Source organism: Nansenia antarctica (assembly GCF_963989245.1).
Source record: "Nansenia antarctica genome assembly, chromosome: 3".
In the NCBI taxonomy this organism is placed as follows: domain Eukaryota; kingdom Metazoa; phylum Chordata; class Actinopteri; order Argentiniformes; family Microstomatidae; genus Nansenia; species Nansenia antarctica.
The window spans coordinates 33,696,237-33,719,448 of NC_137688.1; the positions used below are offsets into that span (position 1 = coordinate 33,696,237).

General features: G+C 48.8%; 2 protein-coding genes across 2 annotated transcripts; both read left to right on the forward strand.

Moving 5' to 3' along the window:
- The first annotated feature begins 1,353 nt into the window (after window positions 1–1,353).
- LOC308152687 (zinc finger protein 706-like) lies at window positions 1,354–6,551 on the forward strand. The gene is made up of 3 exons (XM_080525730.1): window positions 1,354–1,450; window positions 3,715–3,863; window positions 5,269–6,551. The coding sequence occupies exons 2-3, from the start codon at window positions 3,729–3,731 to the stop codon at window positions 5,362–5,364; spliced, it is 231 nt and encodes a 76-aa protein (XP_080381856.1). The 5' UTR covers window positions 1,354–1,450; window positions 3,715–3,728; the 3' UTR covers window positions 5,365–6,551.
- A 7,269-nt stretch (window positions 6,552–13,820) lies between these two features.
- Window positions 13,821–20,155, forward strand: LOC308154008 (14-3-3 protein beta/alpha-A-like; the record flags this gene model as incomplete). The annotated part of the gene is made up of 5 exons (XM_080527188.1): window positions 13,821–14,114; window positions 17,864–17,987; window positions 19,245–19,408; window positions 19,558–19,653; window positions 20,093–20,155. The coding sequence occupies 5 exons, from the start codon at window positions 13,821–13,823 to the stop codon at window positions 20,153–20,155; spliced, it is 741 nt and encodes a 246-aa protein (XP_080383314.1).
- Between the last annotated feature and the right edge of the window lie 3,057 nt (window positions 20,156–23,212).

The window sequence follows — 23,212 nt, forward strand, 5'->3', positions numbered from 1 at the left end:
TACCATGTCACAAAGAAAAAGTCGTCTCAAACTGGTTTCATGAACATGACGAGTGGCGTTCTCAGGCACCGGGTCTGAATCCAGTAGAACACCTTTGGGATCTGGTAGAATGGAAAATTCACAGCTTGAAAATGTACCTGAAAAATCTATGTGATGCAGTCATGTCATCATGGACCAGAATCTCAAAGGAATGTTTCCAACATCTTGTGGAATCAATGCCACGAAGAATTGAGGCTGTTTCGAGAGCAAAGGGAGGCCCAACCCAGTATTAGTATCGTGCTCCTTATAAAGGGAGGCCCTACCCAGTATTAGTATTGTGCTCCTAATAAAGGGAGGCCCTACCCAGTATTAGTACAGTGTTCCTAATAAAGGTAAATACACACAGGGGGTGTGTGTGTGTGTGTGTGTGTGTGTGTGTGTGTGTGTGCTTGTGTGTATGTGTGTGTGTGTGTGTGTGTGTGTGTGTGTGTGTGTGTGTGAGCGCCTTTATTCAGAAGCCCCCCCCACACACACACGTTAAAAAGAGCAACTATAAACCAGCGTCAAGGTCATTCTGTTTTGCCAGCTGTTTCTGCCTTGTTCTCTCTCCATCTCCTTCTAAGAGAGAAATCATTAACTTTTCATGAAACAGGAATGGGGTGTAGTTGGCCTTGCATGCTGTAACTATGTCAGAAGAACTGTGTGAACATAATTTAATATTTACGTTGTTATGTGAGATTCTGACACAAAGAAAGCATGATCATTCTTCAACCTTGAAGCATCATACATGGACATAAGACAGTAGGTATACAGTATCTATGGGCAAAGACTTGAAAAGTATCAACAGGCACTTTGATAAATCCTATTCGAGTTGCCACATGTATGTCAAAGTGGTTAGTTTAAATACAATTTCACATCGATCATCGATGGCCTTTCTGTCAGTTAACACTAATTCACGTCGCCATAATATTCTCGTGTCAGGCTGCCATGTTATTCCAATGAGCGGCAGCAGGGGGCAGTGTTGTCTTGTTGTTCCAGTGAGCGGCAGCAGGGGGCAGTGTTGTCTTGTTGTTCCAGTGAGCGGCAGCAGGGGGCAGTGTTGTCTTGTTGTTCCAGTGAGCGGCAGCAGGAGGCGGTGTTGTCTTGTTTTCCCAGTGAGCGCCAGCAGGGGGCGATGTTGCCCTGCTATCCCAGTGAGCGCCAGCAGGGGGCGGTGTTGTCTTGTTTTCCCAGTGAAGGGCAGCAGGGGGCGGTGTTGTCTTGTTTTCCCAGTGAAGGGCAGCAGGGGGCGGTGTTGTCTCAGAATGCGTCATTTGGGGGCAGGAAGAGGGGATGATAGCTGTCTATGCTAAGCTAACAACCCATTAGCGCCATCGTCGTCCTGACCATCGGAGGTGTTCATCGTCTCTCAAACATTCAGCGACATTTTTCGAGTAGTGGACTCATCGCCGTACACTTCTATTCAGCACAGGTAATGTACGGTAGCTCGGTATATTAACAATAATAAGACAGCGGTCTTGTTTTTAAGCCTCCTAATGCATGTATTAATAACTTATTAACGTCATTAATTCCCATTTCTGCCATATGGCTCGCTAGCTAACTGGCTCTCTCTAACAACACTATGGGGCTGGAGGTCTTATCTGCGACGTGTTGGTACATAAGTGATGTATATTCATTAGTATCAAGCTAGTTAGATTGTTGTTTCGTTCGATGGCATTCATGTGTGTGATGCTAGGACATGGTGTGGCAGGTTAGTGGTGTCAGCTAGCCTACCTAACACTGCCTAGTGTGGTGCCTAACGATGCCAGCTCGGTGTCTTCATCGGACCCATGCCAGCAAACCAGGTGGCCCGATATAATATAGATATATAATATAGATCAACTAACTAATGCTACGAGCTGTTACCCGATGTGATCACGACTCACTGCCGGTGTTGCTGCTGGCCGTAGCTCGCTGTGTCAACAAGCCCAGACATGGTTGTCTCTCTCCTGTTCCCACAGACATGCTTGTCTCTCTCTCTCCTGTTCCCACAGACATGCTTGTCTCTCTCTCTCTCCTGTTCCCACAGACATGCTTGTCTCTCTCTCTCCTGTTCCCACAGACATGCTTGTCTCTCTCTCCCCTGTTCCCACAGACATGCTTGTCTCTCTCTCCCCTGTTCCCACAGACATGGTTGTCTCTCTCTCTCCTGTTCCCACAGACATGGTTGTCTCTCTCTCCTGTTCCCACAGACATGGTTGTCTCTCTCTCTCCTGTTCCCACACAGACATGGTTGTCTCTCTCTCTCCTGTTCCCACACAGACATGGTTGTCTCTCTCTCTCCTGTTCCCACAGACATGGTTGTCTCTCTCTCCCCTGTTCCCACAGACATGCTTGTCTCTCTCTCTCCTGTTCCCACAGACATGCTTGTCTCTCTCTCTCCTGTTCCCACAGACATGCTTGTCTCTCTCTCTCCTGTTCCCACAGACATGCTTGTCTCTCTCTCCCCTGTTCCCACAGACATGCTTGTCTCTCTCTCCCCTGTTCCCACAGACATGCTTGTCTCTCTCTCCCCTGTTCCCACACAGACATGGTTGTCTCTCTCTCCCCTGTTCCCACACCGACATGGTTGTCTCTCTCTCTCCTGTTCCCACACAGACATGGTTGTCTCTCTCTCTCCTGTTCCCACACACAGACATGGTTGTCTCTCTCTCCCCTGTTCCCACAGACATGCTTGTCTCTCTCTCCCCTGTTCCCACACAGACATGGTTGTCTCTCTCTCCCCTGTTCCCACACAGACATGGTTGTCTCTCTCTCTCCTGTTCCCACACAGACATGGTTGTCTCTCTCTCTCTCCTGTTCCCACACAGACATGGTTGTCTCTCTCTCCCCTGTTCCCACACAGACATGGTTGTCTCTCTCTCCCCTGTTCCCACAGACATGGTTGTCTCTCTCTCCCCTGTTCCCACACAGACATGGTTGTCTCTCTCTCTCCTGTTCCCACAGACATGGTTGTCTCTCTCTCCTGTTCCCACAGACATGGTTGTCTCTCTCTCTCCCCTGTTCCCACAGACATGGTTGTCTCTCTCTCCCCTGTTCCCACACAGACATGGTTGTCTCTCTCTCTCTCTCCTGTTCCCACAGACATGCTTGTCTCTCTCTCCCCTGTTCCCACACAGACATGGTTGTCTCTCTCTCCCCTGTTCCCACAGACATGGTTGTCTCTCTCTCTCCCCTGTTCCCACAGACATGGTTGTCTCTCTCTCCCCTGTTCCCACACAGACATGGTTGTCTCTCTCCTGTTCCCACACAGACATGGTTGTCTCTCTCCCCCCTGTTCCCACAGACATGGTTGTCTCTCTCTCCCCTGTTCCCACAGACATGGTTGTCTCTCTCTCCCCTGTTCCCACACAGACATGGTTGTCTCTCTCTCCCCTGTTCCCACGCCGCTCCTGGATCTGAGTCAGCCGGTTCTCTCCTCTCTGCTCCAGGCTACCGCGGCTGATTCACACTCGCCTTAAGCTGTTGGTGACTTCCCATAATAAGGGGACGGTTTGGGAATCTGACTTCGCTAACTTGATAAGCAGCAGCAGAGAACTACCGAAGATTGCGACGCTAGATTAGCTCGACTTTTGAAAGACCCCCCATCTCTCACACCGACGTCCATGGATGTCCACATACTCCTGTATCACTAACGACCTGTCTCTCGTGTGTGTGTATCTCTCTATGGCTCCCTCTCTCTCTCTCTCTCTGTAGCTCAGTAGGCAGCGATGGCGCGCGGGCACCAGAAGATCCAGTCTCAGCAGAAGAACGCCAAGAAGGCGGCGGAGGCCAAGAAGGCCAAGGGCCACGACCAGAAGACTGCTGCCATGGCAGCGCTCGTCTACACCTGCGCCGTCTGCAGGGTCTGTACACGGTACACACGTCTGCTGTGTGTGTGTGTGTGTGTGTGTGTGTGTGTGTGCATGAGTGTGTGTGTGTGTTTATCTGCACAGTCAGCAGAGAAAGCCAGGCCCCCCCCCCCCCAGGACGAACTTCTATCTGTATAGCACGTTCTGTACATGAATGCAAATAATAATAAGAAACTACATCAAACGACATAAAGACAAAGAGATATAATCATGTATAATCAATAGCAATAAGGGTTAATCAAGTTAGCGAAGTCTTCCATTCTGTCATTCGGTTCTCAGTAATACTGAAGGAATTCTGCCACCCTTCTCCAGAAGGCACACAGAGTGAAAGGCACCCCCTAATTCTTATTCTCATCATAAAGTGTGAACCACCCTTTTTCTTTATTCATGGTTATGAAACGGCAGGACTGGTTTTGTCTCTGCACACAGGACCAGACATGCTGAATCCGGGGGGGAGGCCGGTGGAGGTAGAAATTGGGAGACGGAGGCTCAATGTCAATGCATGAAACTGTTTTGTGCTTTTCAAATGAGCCTGTCCTCCGATGTCTACCAACGCCAGCCTCTCCTGTAGGGATGCTCCGATTTATCGGCCACCGATTTAAATCGGCCGATTTCACTCCAAATGACTCGATCGGTGATCGGCAAAAATGGCCGATCGCAAAAACCGATTTTTTTTTTTTTTTTTTTTTTTTTTCTGGGGAAGACAGATAACTGAACAGAAAACATAGGTGGACGTAACAGTATGTAAACCATGAAGGCCACGTTTATGATGTCTTTTATACAGCCATATCGACTGACTTGGGCTTCAGGCCCTAACTGGGTGATAGGCCAGACCTTTACTATGCCATAAAAATGGGTCTGCGTTTGCTTGGTGCCTAATGGATCAAAACTTTTGTCTAAAAAGCAAAAAATATTTAGGCTATCCAGTCAGTTATGTATTTTTTTAAAAATCGGTATCGGTTGATCTTGAGGAAACAAATCGGTGATCGGTATCGGCCCCAAAAATCCAGATCGGAGCATCCCTACTCTCCTGGCCACGTTCCAAATCAACTCCTCGGTCACATGCAAATATCCGAGACTTAAGAGGACTGGATAACTGTAGCGCTCCCGGGACACACCGTATACCTCTACCTCAGCAGCGTGTCTCACGCTGTGTGGCTGCTCCAACCTGTTAACGTGGCCGCCCAAATGAACCGCACACGTGCCGCAGAGGTAGCGGTGTCTGGTGTGGCCCAGGCGTAAGACTTAAGAGGGCTGGATAACTGTCAGCAAGTGATAGTGTGTACTCTCCTCGGTTCTATTGGCTGTGTGTGTGTTGTCTCTCTACTCTGTGTGTGTGTGTGTGTGTGTCCCATTATGTGTCCCATTATGACCATGTCTGTGTGTTGTCCCTTCCCAGTCTCAGATGCCGGACCCCAAGACCTTCAAGCAGCATTTCGAGAGCAAGCACCCCAAGTCCCCTATGCCCCCAGAGCTGGAAGGCGTGGAGGCATAGGCTGCTTCAGGACCCCCCCTCCCCCCCCACACTAAAGACCCCGGGCCTAGCTACGAACAACCCCCGAAGCCCCCCCCTGGTCCTCCCCCCTTGTCCTGGAGAGAGACCCACAGGACTTCAGCACTTTGTCCTGGCCTAGTGCCAATCTCGTCTGATTTCAACTGATCTTCAGAAACAGTGTGGTTAGCTGAATCAGATGAGTCACTGCTGGGTTGGGACAAAATCCTGCAGGTACGGTGGCCCCCCCCAGGACCAGGTTTCACCCAGGTTCCACTGCCCTAGACTCCTAGCATTACCTCTCTGACCGTAGATGGAATGGTATGAGCTCCACGCTGCCCTCTGGTTGGCGATGGAGGGTTTTTGCGCCATCTTGCTTGTACCTATCTTATCTATTTACCTACCTGTCTGTCTATCTGCCTATCCAGCCAACCCTTTCAGGTCAGCTGAGGTGTCTAGGGGCTAGGGGTTGTGACTGGACAACGGCCCTGTGTTCCTTGATCAATGCAAACTGTCAATGCAGACCACCCCTTATCCCCTCACTAAGTTCAGCCCCTTATCTCCTCACTAAGACCACCCCCCCTCATCAATCACACTCAGAACACACTCTACCACTGAGAACAGTCCGTGGTCTGACCGTTGTCCTCGCCGATTGAAGCTAAACACACACACACACACACACACACACACACACAAACACTGTGCTTACAAAATCAAGGGTTTAACTGGGTTTGAAGAAAAGTAAATCTTTGGAGAGAAAGAAAAGAAATCCTAGATGTTGTTTAATCTCTTTCCTCTTTAATTAAAAACTGTTTTTGTTTTATCCCTGTGGATCGACTAGAGATAACCTCCTGGTTGTCCCCTTCTTCTTCTTCTCTCTTCTTCTTCTTGTTTGTGGACGTTGGGTCCCCTGGGAGCAGAGGGCTATGCCTGTGTGTCCTACAGCCTTGTTGTTTAAGATGCATCTTGAGATGACGCCTGTAGTCTCGTAGGTTTGTCTCTTCCTCTCTCCTTCCTTGGTTTCCGTCACTAATCAGTGGGTTGTGTTGGGTCACTATGAAGGTGAATCTTGATCGCGGTTTCCAAGCTGTATTTTCATGACTTGTTTTTGTCATTTAACATCTTAACATGTCAATAAAAATGTGGACTTTTGGAGACAAAACAAAAACTCTTTAATGGCCCAATGATGTAATATAACATTTTAATAAAGTTTTACTTTGTTTAACATCTGCTGTGTCCTGTTCATGATGTGGGAGGCTCCGCCCCTTCGGACCGTGTCCTCCAATGGGGTTTTGAGGAGGAAGCGGTTATTTTTTCTCCACTAGATGGCGTTAGCTCTGCTTGTGGGCGTGGGTGGTGGAGGGCCCTCACCCTGCGTCCCAATTCTCCATTCCGTTTACACTCGTCCACTCCCTGACACGGGTTTAACTCCTTCAGTGCCGGTGAGGGTGAATGAAGTCGACCAAATTTGGCAACATTCTAGAGTGCCACGGGTGACTAGTTTATTCACCAAAAACGCATAGATGATTGCTGCTTCATTTTGTAGCCAATCAGAGTGTTGTTGCTAGGTAGATTGCCACATAAAACACTCTAGGTGGTGAGTGTTCTGGAACTCTCTGGCAGTTGGTGAGTTAAAGTGGTATAGGTGAGGTATGAGCCTGGGCTGTGTGTCATCATCCTCTGCTTGTGCATCTGTGTCAGGGAGTGGACAAGTGCTGGCTTCAGGGAAAGGGATGGAGAATAGTACTGCATAGCACAGCCATGTTTCCTGGCAGGCCAATCATGTTTGTATGAAGAAAATATGAATAAATGGAACAAAAGATATAAGTATGTTTGAAAATGTTCCGGATCTACCATCTCTGTTTACCTCCCTTGAAGTGGTCATAGCAAGCATGTCATTACAGTGATGTCAGCCATCAGGTCACATCAGATCAACCATCTCCTCAAGGGAGGAAGCAAGGACATCTATGTAGGGCAGGGGAGGCTGGTGGAGGTAGAAATCGGAGGGCGGGGCGGCTCATGGTAATGAATCGTTCCTGATTTTCCGTCCCATGCCTTACCATGAGCCGCCCGTCCTCCGATTTCTACCTCCACCAGCCTCTCCCTGATGTTGGACCAAGACCAGCATGTCGGATCTCCCTGATGATAAAACCGTGGGATGGGTTACAATACATTGTGTGTGTTCATCTGAGGCAATCCCAGGTGTGACACCCAACATCCAACGAGTCCTCTGGGTGTTTCCCCTGAGCTGGCCCTGCTCGGCTGGTCCGACCTGTCTCCTCCTGACTACAGAGTTTTACGATCAGTTTCTGGCAGCAGCTAGAGAGAGATGAGGGGGAGGAGGGACAGGTTTAGTGAGCAGAGGAGGAGAGAGGGAGGGGGGGACTAAAAGTTCTCCCCCAAAGGGACATTTCAATATTGTTTTCCCTCCACAATTATACAGTAAATGTCATCTTGTGGTTTCTCCCTGTGTGTGATCTATTGAGCTGATAACAGGTTCTCAGTAATACTGAAGGAATGTGTAACAGTGTATCAGGGTGTATAACAGTGTATCAGGGTGTATGACAGTGTATCAGGGTGTATAACAGTGTATCAGGGTGTATAACAGTGTATCAGTGTGTATAACAGTGTATCTGGGTGTATGACAGTGTATCAGGGTGTATGACAGTGTATCAGTGTGTATAACAGTGTATCTGGGTGTATAACAGTGTATCAGGGTGTATAACAGTGTATCAGGGTGTATGACAGTGTATCAGGGTGTATGACAGTGTATCAGGGTGTATAACAGTGTATCAGGGTGTAGGTCACTGGTTTAATTCATTAGGAACATTGGGGTGAAACGGGAGGCCGGTGGAGGTAGAAATCAGAGGACGGGCTCATTGTAACTCATGGAACGGAATGAGGAAGGGTATCAAACAGACGTGTGAGCAGTGAGCTGGTCCTCTGGTTTCTACCTCCACCGGCCTCCCCTGGGGGAAACATGGCAGGATTGGAAGGATTTCAATCCTTCAGAAACAGGCTATTTCAGCATAGCGGTGGCCCAAAGGTGCGTCATGTGACCATGTGAAAATAGCTCAGTATTCCCTGCGGGAGGCGGTGATAATAGAGTCTCAGACGTGTATTATAAGACAGCCTGATGTCTGTCTGATGCTCTATTTAGCTGCTTACAGCCCAACATCCTCCGGAAAGATTAACACATGATTGTTTTATTACACTAGTAACAATTCTAAACTCTATAACTATAATGATAACAATTTTAAACGCTATAACTATGACGATAACAATTCTAAACTCTGTAACTATGACGATAACAATTCTAAACTCTGTAACTATGACGATAACAATTCTAAACTCTGTAACTATGACGATAACAATTCTAAACTCTGTAACTATGACGATAACAATTCTAAACTCTGTAACTGTAACGATAACAATTCTAAACTCTGTAACTATGACGATAACACTTGTAAACATTGAAGCATGTCCTAAAGGAGAACACTGCATGGGAAAGCATCAGAAACCCACAGATGAAGAGACGCCCCTTTGAAATGGATAGGGAACATGATACATGTGATAGTCTCCCTACACACTCAGGTGTGTGTGTGTGTGTGTGTGTGTGTGTGTGTGTGTGTGTGTGTGTGTGCGTGCGTGCGTGCGTGCGTGTGTGCGTTTGTGTGTGTGTGTGTGCGTGTGTGTGTGCGTGTGCGCGCGCCCGCGCCTACTGTGACGTCATGGACGTGATGACTGTGCTTCTGTCAACATAATGGGTGTGATTACATCACTGTGGAACAGATACCTACTGTCGTTATCTTCTCTTCCCTGGTCTCAGAATGACTCAGAGGTGTGTGTGTGTGTGCATATGCGTATCAACTAATTGAAACTATAAATCTTGACAAGAGACATGGATAATAATACGCAGTACAAAAGGCCCATCTTTGATTGTTTAATCCATGGTGGCGGGGAGCTCATTTCCTGCCAGCCTTTCTCAGGGTCTGTAAGTGGCAGGAAGGACGCCAGTTCTGCTCTAACAGAACAGCTGAACAGCCAGTGAGTGTTTATCTCTGAGTCATTTCACTACAACAGCGGAGTCATCCAGGAGGTCCGAATAGTGAATGAATACAATGATACATCGCTGTGACAACGCTGTCTTGTTGTCCAGAAGCCAGCTCTGCTGTTGTTGCAGGTGTGACCGTGAGTCAGGACTGGTATTGTTGTTTGTCTGTCTGTCCGACTGTCTGTCTGTCTGTCTGTTTGTCTGTCTGTCTGCCTGTCTGTCCAACTATCTGTCTGCCTGCCTGTCTGTCTGTCTGTCCAACTATCTGTCTGCCTGTCTGTCCAACTATCTGTCTGTCTGCAAGTCTGCCTATCTGCCTGCCTGCCTGCCTGTCTGTCTGCCTGCCTGTCTGCTTGTCTGTCTTGTCTGTCTGCTTGTCTGTCTGCCTCCCTGTCTGCCTGTCTGCCTGTCTGCTTGTCTGTCTGTCTGTCTGCCTGTCTGCCTGTCTGTCTGTCTGTATGTCTCACAACAATCCCTTTGCTTCCTTCCTGTAAACCATTCACTGGATGCTTCCTGGACCTTGTTCTATCCCATGTGAGAGAAAACAGCCTGCGGTGTGAAACCAGAGAGGTGTTAGAACATTCTGGATGTAATCAACGCACAGCAGGATAATTAATCAGAATCAGAATCCGAATCAGAATCAGAAGACTTTATTGCCATGACATGTAAACATGTTAGGAATTTGGTTTGGGACAGTGGAGCACGGTTTACAGCAGGACAGGTGCAAGACAGGACAAGACAGTGCAAACCAACATCATAGTGCAAGAGTCATAATTAATATAAATATAAAGTGCAGAGATCAAGTGTTCAAGTGTTCATATCCAGACAGTCCAAAGCTCTCTGGGTGGGGGTGGAGGGAGGGTAGATAGATAGGGGTCAGGTCAGGGGGGGGGGGGGGGGGGGGCAGCGGCATTTAGGAGCCGGATGGCTGTGGGGAAAAAGCTGTGTGCATGTCAGGCCTTCACTAGGGACCGCACCCTCCTGCCTGAGGGGAGCGGGGCGAAGAGACCGTGTCCTGGGTGTGCGGGGTCAGCCATGATCTTCCTGGCCCTCCCCAAAGCCCTACTTTTAAACAGGGCCTCAAGGGGGGGCAAAGGGCAGCCAATCACCCTCTCCGCCGAGCGTATCACCCGCTGCAGCTTGGCCTTGTCCTTGGCCGCTGCAGCGGGGAACCAGATGATGATGGCGGAGGTGACGATGGACTCAATGATGGCCGTGTAGAAGTTCACCAGCGTGGTCTTTGGTAGGTGGAATTTTCTGAGCTGCCTCAGGAAAAACAGTCTCTTCTGGGCCTTTTTTGTGAGGGCGTTGATGTCCACTGTGGTGACTGGAGTGCCTCCCAGTATGATTGGAGAGGGAGGGGGTGGGTTCCTCCTGAAGTCCACTATCAGCTCCACTGTCTTAAGAGCATTCAGCTCTAGGTTGTTCCGGGTGCACCAGGAGACCACCAAGTCAATCTCGCTCCTGTAAGCAGATTCATCCCCCCTGGAGATGAGCCCTACCAGGGTGGTATCGTCCGCGAACTTGAGGAGCTTGACCGACTGGTGGCTGGAGGTACAGCAGTTGGTGTAGAGGGAAAACAGGAGGGGAGACAGGACGCAGCCCTGCGGGGAACCGGTGCTGATGGTCCTCAGCTCAGAGATGGACTTCCCGAGCTTCACCCGCTGGGTCCTGTTGGACAGAAAGTTCGTGATCCACCTGCAGGTGTAGTCAGGCACCTGCAGTGCAGAGAGCCCACACTCCAGTATGGGTGGCAAGATAGTGTTGAACGCCGAACTGAAGTCAACGAACAGGATTCTGGCGTAGGTCCCGGCCGTGTCCAGATGTTCCAGGACATGGTGTAGAGAGCCATGTTGACCGCGTCCTCCACGGACCTGTTGGCTCGTATACGCGAACTGCAGGGGGTCTAGGAGAGGGTCTGTGATGGACTTCAGGTGGGCAAGGACGAGGCGTTCAAAGACCTTCATGACTACAGAGGTCAGGGCAACGGGTCTGTAGTCATTCAGGCCTGTGATCCTCGACTTTTTGGGGACAGGGATTATGGTGGAGGTCTTGAAGCAGGCTGGTACCTGACAGCACTCCAGGGAGGAGTTGAAGATGTTGCTGAACACAGGGGACAGCTGGTCAGCGCAGAACTTCAACATGGAGGGTGAGACAGCATCCGGACCGGCCGCCTTCCGGGGGTTCTGTCTCTTGAACAGGCGGTTCACCTCTCTCTCTGAGACAGAGAGGTGTGGGCGGGCAGAGGGGGTGGGGCTCAGGGAAGAGAAGGGAGGAGGAGGGGAGGTTGGGGAGAGGGGGGGGGGCAGTAGCAGAGGGGGCAGACTGTAGTTCGAATCTGCCGCAAAACTTGTTCAGTTCATTTGCAAGGAGAGTGCTTTCTGTGGTCTGAGGGGGTTTTGGTTTATAGTTGGTGATTTGTTTTAGACCCTTCCAGACAGAGGCAGCGTTGCCATCTGAGAATTGTTGTTGCAGTTTCTCAGAGTAGCAATGTTTTGCTTGCTTAACAGCTGCCTCGAACTTATACCTGGAGTCTCTAAACCTGTTCTTGTCACCCCTCTGCCAGGCATCCTCCTTCTCCAACCTCAGCCTTCTGAGCTGGGCTTCATTGTACTGTATGGCTTATGCAAATAACCTCTTCTGGATGATAGTAAACACTAACAAGAGACAGGGAGAGAGAGAGAGAGAGAGAGAGAGAGAGAGAGAGAGAGAGAGAGAGAGAGAGAGAGAGAGAGAGAGAGAGAGAGAGAGAGAGAGAGAGAGAGAGAGAGAGAGGACACAGATTCTAGCGGTGAGGAGGAGGAAAGAAGCGAGCAGGCCGGTTGCCATGGTGGCGGTTGACGTCATCCCTCCCCTCCCTGCCCCTGCTACTGGTGCTTGTGATTGGGTGGGAAACCCCGTGGATGCGAAAGGACAGACGGGGAGACAGTCAGCTGTGTGTGTGTAGCAGAGCCGCCAGAGCCAGAACACTTCACTCCAATCTCAGGTCAGTTGATGTTCTTCTCTCGGGGAATTTAGTGAATAATCACAAAAAGTGTTGATTGAGCCTTTAGGTTAATTATTGTGTGATCTTCATGCGTTGGATTCGTTCATAATGTTATCTACGATGTCTGCTTTGCAAAAGGAGGTCGTCGCTGACTGGGATGCTCGAAAAAGCTTTTTGTCTCGGGGTTAGACGTGTGTCTGTCTGTCATTGTTGTGGTTAGCTTGCTAGTGGCTGGTAGCAGACCATAAATGAAGTCCTAAATCTTTGATTTCCCCGTTACATCGGAAGAATATCGACCCGGTTTTTTTGTCTCGTGTGTGTGTGTAGAATGAATTAATGATCTCACATCTATCAGTGTTCCGGTAAAATGAACAAATAGGGCGTTCACACTCTGACACACATCCAGCCCCGGCTGTAGCCTAGCAGACTAGTGTGTGTGTGTGTGTGTGTGTGTGTGTGTGCGTGCGTGTGTGTGTGTGTGCGCGCGCGTGTGTGTGTGTGCGCGCGTGTGTGTGAGTGTGTGTGTGCGCGCGTGCGTGCGTGTGTGATATGTCTTCCACTCTGGTGGCTAGCCTTTGTCTTCTCCGGGTAGCTCTTGGCTCGTGAGTCAGGTGCTCCAGAGAGACAGACAGACAGGTAAACCCACCCACCCATCCGCCCCTACTGGGATCAGGGTGTGGTGGGCTGGTTGTTATATCCGCATTGTTCACCAGTTTGCTGGCCAGTCGAGTATTTGCAAGCTGGGCTGCGTGTATTTGCATGTCGTGTGACTTAAGAGCATGCCCGGTGGATGCTTCTAGAAGAACGGATGTGATTCAATGGATACTGTGTCAGACACACACACACACACTCACACACGCACACGCACACGCACACACACACACACACACACACACACACACACACACACACACACACACACACACACACACGTTGAGAGTACATTTGAGTACACGTTGAGAGTACCTGACTGTATTGTCATCGCTGCATTAAGGGGTTAGCCGTTAATTTTGGCTCTATTTCTAATTCACGTCTGAAACATCACTTTGAATGGGTCTTCTCCTCTGAAGGCATAGACCAATTCCGCGTCTGGGAAATGAACCCAGAATGCTTTGACGTGAGTGTGCAATACAAACAACGTGTAAGTCATTTTTGTAACGTTTAATGCTTCCAGAGAGAACCGCAGCTAGCACAAGAAGGAGGAGGAGGAGGTGTGTGTGTGTGTGTGTGTGTGTGTGTGTGTGTGTGTGTGTGTGTGTGTCTGTCTGTCTCTCTAACCCCCCTCTCCTCTGTAGACCACAGACCTGTCATGGACAAGGGTGTGTGTGTGTGTGTGTGTGTGTGTGTGTGTGAGTGTGTGTGTGAGTGTGTGTGTGTCTAACCCCCCCTCTCCTCCAGCCCGTAGACCACAGCCCCATCATGGACAAGGAGGATCTGGTACAGCAGGCCAAGCTGGCGGAGCAGGCCGAGCGCTACGACGACATGGCAGCCTCCATGAAGGCGGTGACGGAGAAGGGCGGCGAGCTGTCCAACGAGGAGAGGAACCTGCTGTCGGTGGCCTACAAGAACGTGGTGGGGGCCCGCCGCTCCTCCTGGAGGGTCATCAGCAGCATGGAGCAGAAGACCGAAGGCCAGGAGAAGAAGCAGGCCATGACCAAGGACTACCGGCAGACCATCGAGAAGGAGCTGCAGGAGATCTGCAACGACGTGCTGGTGAGTTTTACCACTTTGGCCTCTTTGTTGATGGCTTGTGTGTGTGTGTGTGTGTGTGTTACATTTACATTTTGGGCATTTAGCAGATGCCTTATTCCAAAGTGACTTACAATCGATACATTTGACTAAGCAAGTGAATCGTCAATACACCCGTCGTAGCAGGAAGAGTAATCCAGCTCAGGCCAGGGGCCATTGGCAGTCGTTGTGATAGAAGAAAGAAAGATTTTTATTTATTTTTTCTAGACACAGGAGAAACAGTACAAGGGGGGGAAGTAGAAATAGGAGACACAGTATAGGGGGAAGCAGGTGTCTCAGGAGGCACAGTGTAGGTGTGTGTGTGTGTGTACACCTGAGAGGGTACTCTAGGATAGGTGTCTGAAACATGGTGGCCTATCAAGAGGGCAAGATCTGTCTCCTTACTGTCTCCTTACTGCCTCCTTCTCGTATCTTCAGCTCTCCTAGGGGCTAGGGGCAGATTTAAGATTCAGGTTAGTCCTGTCCTAGGGTCTGATTTAAGATTCAGGTTAGTCCTGTCCTAGTGCCTAGGGGCTAGGGACTGATTTGAGATTCAGGTTAATCCTTTTAAGGACCAGGGGCTGATTTGACCTTAATCTTTTTCGTCACAAGAATGAGCTGCGAGGTTGTGACAGTTGACATGGCGACAGAATGCTGTTTGTTCATTATCCTGGGAGGGGGATGTTGTTGGCCTATCCGGTTGTTAAGTCGTGACGTGTTTCCGGGTCCAAAGTTGGCTGAGGCGCTGTCTTCGAAATGCCGAAATAATAATAATAATAAATTATATTTATATAGTGCTTTTCCGAGGGTCAAATACCCTGACAATATGGAGAAAACGGGAAAGTGCTGTGTCCCTTGTTGTATGAATAGATCCGAGTCTAAAAAACGATTAAACTGTCATTCTACCGCTGTAGTTCACTGGTACTCTGGTGGGGGGAATTTCTGGTTTGGACCCGGAAATGGCTAAACTTAACAACCGGATAGTGACATCATCTCTACAGCTGCTTAGCCAATGAATGGAGACAGCCTGGCCACTTCATTGTTCATGACGGAGACACGTGGCTCTACTGTCCTGTAACTCTACTGTCCTGTAACTCTACTGTCCTGTAGCTCTACTGTCCTGTAACTCTACTGTCCTGTAACTCTACTGTCCTGTAGCTCTACTGTCCTGTAGCGCTACTGTCCTGTAGCTCTACTGTCCTGTAACTCTACTGTCCTGTAGCGCTACTGTCCTGTAACTCTACTGGACTCCTGTAACTCTACTGTCCTGTAACTCTACTGTCCTGTAACGCTACTGTCCTGTAGCTCTACTGTCCTGTAGCTAGGGGTGGGACGATTAGAAAATGTCATGTCACGATTATCGTGGGCAAAATAATCGCGATCCACGATATTATCGTTTTTTTTTGTTTTTTTTATGCCAATAAAACACACTGTAATCACTTTAACTTAGATTTTGTTGTATTTTTAGGACATTTTAAGTCAGTAATTCAGATTCTAGTGGCACATATCTCTGGCCATAATCCGGGTCCTTAAGAAAGAGCAATTCCTTTTCGGCCAATCAGCACCTTTCATTAACGTACCCAAGGAAGTTTAAAGAACGCACTCCCAGTGTTGCCAACTTCCAGAGCCCCTTGGCGACTTAATTAGTCAAAAGCGACCAGCGACAAATCTAACTTCCTTTTCTGGTCATTTGGGGAATTACTGTAAAGCATCTAACATATCCTGTATTCCACGGTTCACGTTACAACCGAGCTCAGGAGAGACGAGTAGGGATACAGTCTATGGCGAGCGAGGGTTGTCGTCTCCTCTCTCCCTCAACACTCACTCCCGCGGCCAGTCTGATAGCAGCCGCGGGGAGCGTACCGTTGTTCCCCGGGTCCTCGCAGGGGGTTCGGGCAAAGTTCGGGAAATAACGGACGGTTGTCATGTGTTTATACAGCATGGATGTTACGTGCCTAATGCCTTTGATGCGCACACTTGCTACTTGCCGCTTTAATCATTGTATTTAGCCTATAGCACAAGTCATGCATTGAATGTAACCTCAAGTGCTGAACAGTATTAAGTAAACCACAATATATTTGCTAAAGCTTAGGGGCGACCGTGCCTTTTGCAGCCATAGACTGTCACTGCCTGGTAATAACAAGGAAGGCCAATGACAGTATCCCGTCTAAAGTTTTTCACCAGCCATGGTGAGTAGGCTAGCATACGTTACCTAGTGACTGACTGGCAAGGCTGACTTGACAGTAACGTTACCCATGCAGGCTGAACAATAGCGCGAGACAAGTTCTGTGAGGATATTCGCGCGCGGCTCATGTGAGGAATTGCAATTGACTTGACTGCAAAAGTAATGTAGCCTAGGCTGAAAAATAGAGCCAGACATTTGTTAAACACAGTTTATTCATAACATACGATTATGACGATTATTCAAATAATTAAAATTCTCCACGATTAAGTTATCGCTGGTGTTTTTATCGCGATTAACGATAACAACGATAATCGTCCCATCCCTACCTGTAGCTCTATGTCCTGTAACTCTACTGTCCTGTAACTCTACTGTCCTATAGCTCTACTGTCCTGTAGCTCTACAGTAACTCTACTGTCCTGTAACTCTACTGTCCTGCAACTCTACTGTCCTGTAACTGTACTGTCCTGTAACTCTACTGTCTTGTAACTCTAGTGTCCTGTAACTCTACATTAACTCCACTGTCCTGTAACTCTAGTGTCCTGTAACTCTACTGTAACTCTACTGTCCTGTAACTCTACTGTCCTGTAGCTCTACTATAACTCTACTGTCCTGTAACTCTACTGTCCTGTAACTCTACTGTAACTCTACTGTAACTCTACTGTCCTGTAACTCTACTGTCCTGTAACTCTACTGTCCTGTAGCTCTACTGTAACTCTGTGCTGCTGGGACAATGGAATTCACTGTCCAACGTTGTTGTTAGTCCAGTACTAATACGCTTCTCGTCTTGGGTTAAAGTTAGGGTTGGGTCAATGGACTAGGGTTACGTCAATGGACTAGGGTTAGGGTTATGGTTCGTCAGGTCACTGGGTGGTGTGTGTGTGTGTGTGTGTGTGTGTGTGTGTGTGTGTCTCTCACAGGTTTGTAATGAGGAAGATGAGCCTCTGTTCTAGCTTCTCTGACCTACAATGCAAGGTCACTCACTCTGCTGCATAAGGACCTGCTCACACACACACACACGTGTGTGTGACCTGCTCACACACACACACACACACCTTGAGTGTTTGTTTCTGAATGGCTGGCTGATCTTTATTGTGATTGATAATACACGGTGTCATCTTCTATACTGCTGTCATCCGGTCCCACTGTGAAGTAGCCATTGTTAGATAGTGGATTAGCATTAGCATTAGCAGGCTAGCAGCGGTTTGTTGACTGAGGTCTGCTCAGTGGCCCATGTCTGTTACGCACAACTTTGACTGGATAGTACACACACACACACACACACACACACACACACACACACACACACACAGACCCTGTTTTGTCTTCCCCCCCCCCCCACCCCCCGTCCTCTGTCAGTGTTGAACACAGGGCTGTAGTGTTTCATGGGTTAGGGTTAGTGTCGCCTATTCTCTGCTACCAGTCATGCAATGCTATGCTATGCTATATCATGATATGTCATGCTATGCTATATCATGATATGTCATGCTATGCTATATCATGCTACGTCATGCTATGCTATGTCATGCTAAGTGTGTGTGTGTCTCCTCAGGGCCTCCTGGACAACCACCTGGTGCCCTCAGCCACCCCGGCAGACAGCAAGGTGTTCTACCTGAAGATGAAGGGAGACTACTACCGCTACCTGGCCGAGGTTGCCACCGGCGACGAGAAGACCAGTCAGTACCCTTCCTCTGTCTTACCCTTACCCTAACCCTGACCATACTGGGAGACCAATCAGTACTCCTCTGTCTTATAGACCCATCCTTCCTCTGGGGTCCTAACCCTTCAAACACACCACCAGTGTCAACCTCAGCAGCGTGTGTGTGCGTTTCATTTCGGCACCCATGTTAACGGGTTAGAGCAGCCATACAGCACGCATAGTAGTAGTACAGTAGCAGCTCCGCAGTTAGAGCCACAGAAGACACGCAGCAGCCAGTGTGGAAGCAGCAACAGTGAGAGCCGCAGCAGTTCCGGCACACATACAGTGCGTTGCTGAGGTTGACTCTTGCGGTGTATTTTTAAGGGTTAACCCTTAGCGTGGTCTGGGTTCAGGTGAGGCAGGTGGAGGTAGAAACCGGAGGACTGTTACTGTTACTCATTGTAACACATGGAACGGAATGAGGAACGGTATCAAACACACACGTGTTTGATTGATCCTATTCTCTCTCTCTCTCTCTCTCTCTCTCTCTCTCTCTCTCTCTCTCTCTCTCTCTCTCTCTCTCTCTCCTCTTAATAACCTTAGCCCAGTGACCTGACCCTAGCCCAGTGACCTGACTCTAACCATAACCCTATCCCTAGTCCATTGACCTAACCCTTGACCAAACACACGTGTTTGGTTCTGTTCCATGCGTTACAATGAGCCCATCCTCCGATTTCTACCTCCACGGGCCTCGCTCGCATGGAAGGTGAGTTCGGACGTGAAGTCATGTGATCGCGTCTGCCTCTCTTGTTCCCACGGCGATGTTCAACCTTCTGCATGACATCACTAATGAGAGAGAGAGAGAGAGAGAGAGAGAGAGAGAGAGACTCCTGGTGGAGAGAGGAGGTACTGCAGGCCTGTCCTCTACCTCCTCCTGTGATCTCCCTGGTGTGATCAGACGTGGTGGGGTCCCCCCCACCTCTTCTCCTTGCCCCCCCTCACCCCCCAGGGAGTGGTTGCCGTGGCGTTGTGAGCCTCCACCACTCTTAAGTGACCTACTCCTGTCAGCATGGTGCATCGCCTGCCTCACAGTCGTCCTGGCAACAGGAGGGGCACTGGGGGGGGGGGCCAGGTCAGCTGATCTCACATCTCCAGGGGCGTGAGGAGAACAACACACATGTGGCTGGAAAAAAGAAAAAAAAAGAAAAAAGATGACTTATCGTTTCCTTGTGTGATAGACAATAATGTTTTTCTCCTCTTCCTCCTTCTCTGTCTCGTTCTGTCCGTCCCCCAGCCATCATTAAGAACAGTGAGGAGGCGTACAAGAGCGCCCTGGAGATCAGCAGCAGTGAGATGCAGGCCACCCACCCCATCCACCTCGGCCTGGCGCTCAACTTCTCTGTCTTCTACTACGAGATCCTCAACTCCCCAGAGAAGGCCTGCGAGCTGGCCAAGAAGGTGCAGCACACACACACACACACACACACACACTGTTCAAACCTCACAAACCAGGAACATTGTTCACACCTCACACCTCCCTTTTACCTGTCTGTCTGAGAATCTGTCTCTCTAACCTGTGTGTCTCTCTAACCTGTCTGTCCCGCCAGGCGTTTGATGATGCCATCGCCCAGCTGGACTCCCTCAGCAGCGACTCGTACAAAGACAGCACCCTGATCATGCAGCTGCTCAGAGACAACCTCACAGTCAGTATCTGCCTGCCTGTCTGTCTGTCTGTCTCTCTGTCTCTCTCTCTCCGTCAGTCTGTCTCTCTGTCTTCTACATTTTAAACATTTAGCAAGACACTTTCATCCAAAGCGATTTACAATTAGAGATTACAGGGACAGTCTCCCTGGAGAAATTTAGGGCTGAGTGCCTTACTCAAGGACACACTAGGGGTGGTGTTCCCAGGTCTTACTCAAGGACACACTAGTGGTGGTGTTCCCATGTGGGATTTGATCCTCCCACCACCTGGATCATCAGTCCAACTCACTATCCACTAGGCTTCCACTAGCCCTGTCTATCTCTCTGTCTCTCTCTCTATCTGTCTGTCTCTACTGGATTAGATGCTTATGGAATATTCTGTATAGCTATAGAGATATGACCATGAGATCTAAAGACTCCATTTCCCATGCTCCCTTGCAGCTGTGGACCTCAGACACCCAGGGAGACGAGGAGGACAAACAGGAGGTCGGGGAGAACAACTGAGTCCGTCTGTCTGTCCGCCTGTCAATCATCCATCTGTCTGTCTGTCTGTCAACACATCAGAAACACACTGAGATCGCCATGGTTCCCGCCTCTCCCTTTTACTACTCACCGGCCTCTGTTACAAAAGTGTGTGTGTGTGTGTGTGTGTGTGTGTGTGTGTGTGTGAACATGAAGTCTTCATCAATCAGTAGCAGTGTGAACGGGAGGGGGGGTTAGAGGGAGGAGGGGTTAGAGAGAGAAAGAGGGGGGGTTGGAGAAGGATAGGGAGGGAGGGGGTTGGAAAGAGAGGGAGAAAGGGGGTTGGAGAAAGAGGGAGGGAGGGGGTTGGAGAAAGAGGGAGGGAGGGGGTTGGAGAAAGAGGGAGGGAAGGGGTTGGAGAGAGGGAGGGGGGGGTGGGGCTAGTTTGGAAAGGCTGGGGGTTGCAGTCTGTAGTAAAGAGCATGGTGGAGCTGGTTCAGAGGTAGAATCCATTCCATTGTTCTGTCACCTATCTGACCCGGTCCACCTCACGTCCGGCGACATGGGCTCTCTGGACCCCCTCGACCCCGGTACTGTAGACCCCGGTACTCCTCTCGACCCGGTACCGGAAGAACCTAAGAACAAAGTAGAGGGCCCCTCACACACATGGCTGTATACTGTACCTCCTGATATGTCTGTTTGTTGGACCAGGGCAGTGAATGATTCTCTCCTTCCATTGGCTTACGCAATTAGTTATACCACTCTTTTTGTTTTTGATTCTTTATTTGTATATTTTATTTGTTGTTTTTTTTCTTCTTTTCTTCTTTTGATACTTGCCTAAGATGCATGTGGTTTGGGATGGATGGGGGGAGGGAGGGATGGGGGAGGGAGAGGGGGATGGTTGCCATAGGGCTGTCTAGAATTCCTGTCTGTTTGAGTTTTCATACTGAACACATGCGTACCTGTTACCTGGATGGGGTGTGTGGGGCGGGGGGAGTCATCTCATGTCAGTGGAATAAAACATTGTTAAAAAGTGGTTGACGCTCTTCTCCTTTAATCACATTAGTGTGTGTGTGTGTGTGTGTGTGTGTGTGTGTGTGTGTGTGTGTGTGTGTGTGTGTGTGTGTGTGTGTGCGCGCGCGCTGGGAATGGTCAGTTGAGGCAGTAGCAATTTTTACAGTCTGCCTCTAGTTAGTGTGTGTCTCTACACACAATCCAACTCTAGTTAACAAGCTGGCTTGGAAGTGGGTCGCCTTGTCTCACTGGGATCAGACTGAGCATGCGCGGAGGACTGAACCAGGCAGCCTACTAAGCGTGCGGCTCGCGGCTGGGGCGGAAACCTGCACCAGATACTGAGCACAGCAGGGACTGGGTCACACAATGGAGACGGTTTAGCTCTGCTACCGTCGATGTAGCCTGTCGCTACCTACTAGCTACTATAGCTGCCACACGTGGAGCTGTAGTCAGTGGTTTGAGAAGTAGACCAGATATTGTTTCATATATAAGAGACTAGCCGTTTTAAGGGATTTCGTCCTGTTACCACTTTAAAAATATATATATATATCACCTCACTGCTGCGTAACTCCTGCGAGTATTACGTAAATTATTAATCTTGTCCTCTAAGCCTTAAGGAACGCTGGCACATGGTTGCTAAGGAGGACGCGTCAGGGTGTGTCTCTCTGGGCAACGGTGTGACTGACAGGTCTGAGTTGCCATGGAGACGAGAGGACGGGTAAGTCTCAGGAATGCCTCAGGGACGGAGAGGGAGAGGGGGGAGACATGATATGGAGGAAACTGACCGTTTTAAAACAGTGTCTTAATGTCTACACGTGTACACTTCATAGTTATGTTGGTCATACATGATATATGGCATCATGCCTGCCTGTAAGGACGTTGAGAGTGGGACACATTATTATTACTGCTGGGTGAGGCCGGTGGAGGTAGACATCGGAGGACGGGCTCATTGTAATGCATGGCATCATGGAATGAGGAATAACGTGTTTGATACCATTCCTGGTTCCGTTCCGTGCATTCCAATGAGCCTCTCCTTTCCCCCTGTGTGTGTGCGTGTGTGTGTGTGTGTGTGTGTGTGCGCGCACGCGTGTGTGCGTGCGTTCCCTGAAGTGTGTTCAGTCTCTCCTACACGGATATGACAGTAGTAATAATTACGACCTCTAAACAGCATGTTAAGACACGTCAGTGATAAAAGAAAAAGAAAAAAAGAAACCTGTTCTACACGAAAGCTTCTGTCGTATATTACCAGTATTTTGACATCTTAAATCCTGTAAACTCTGCGAACCTAGACCTGTGTTTTATACTGGCAACACTGCCCTCTGCTGGCCTGGCTGTGTGATGGCTGTCTTGTTGTTCAGACAAGCAAACCGAGAACTCTGCGCTTTCATTTATTTATTAACACATTGCATTATATATATATATATATATATATATATATATATATATATATTCAATAACGGTGGAATATATTTGAAGGTGGCAATAGTATTTGTGGGCAGAAAACTGTGTGTGTGTGTGTGTGTGTGTGTGAGAGAGAGAGAGAGAGAGAGAGAGAGAGAGAGAGAGAGAGAGAGAGAGAGAGAGAGAGAGAGAGAGAGAGAGAGAGAGAGAGAAATAGTATTGTTTTGGTTTTTACCTCCATAACCCACATGTTGGACTGGTATTTTAACAGATAAATAGCTGAAATAGTCACTCGACGTCAATTATTACCATGGTGAACAGAGCTATTGATTGTAAACATGATGTGTATCATAGTATTGTTTTGCTCTTAATTAACCTGCATAACCATAGTCTGGTGCTGGGTTAGTTTCGACAGCATTAGTAAAACTAGTGTGTTACCAATATGACCAATATGGCTTGTGACATAATGAATGAATGAATGAATGAATCAATGGTCTTTATTGTCATTGATATAGTACAGGTACCAAACAACGAAATTTGGGAGGGGGGGCTCCCCTGGTGCTAGGAAAGAAAAAACAAGAAGGGAAAGGAGCTGGTTTACATAAATAAAGGCTATGTACACTATCCACTATACTATACTGTACAAATAAAATGAAATTACAGCAATAGGACATCCTCTTGATT

Coding starts and splice junctions, on each gene's coding strand:
- LOC308152687 (XM_080525730.1), top strand. CDS start 3,729: ATGGCGCGCGGGCACCAGAAGATCCAGTCTCAGCAGAAGAACGCCAAG. Junction 3,864..5,268: donor ACACCTGCGCCGTCTGCAGG/GTCTGTACACGG, acceptor GTCCCTTCCCAG/TCTCAGATGCCGGACCCCAA.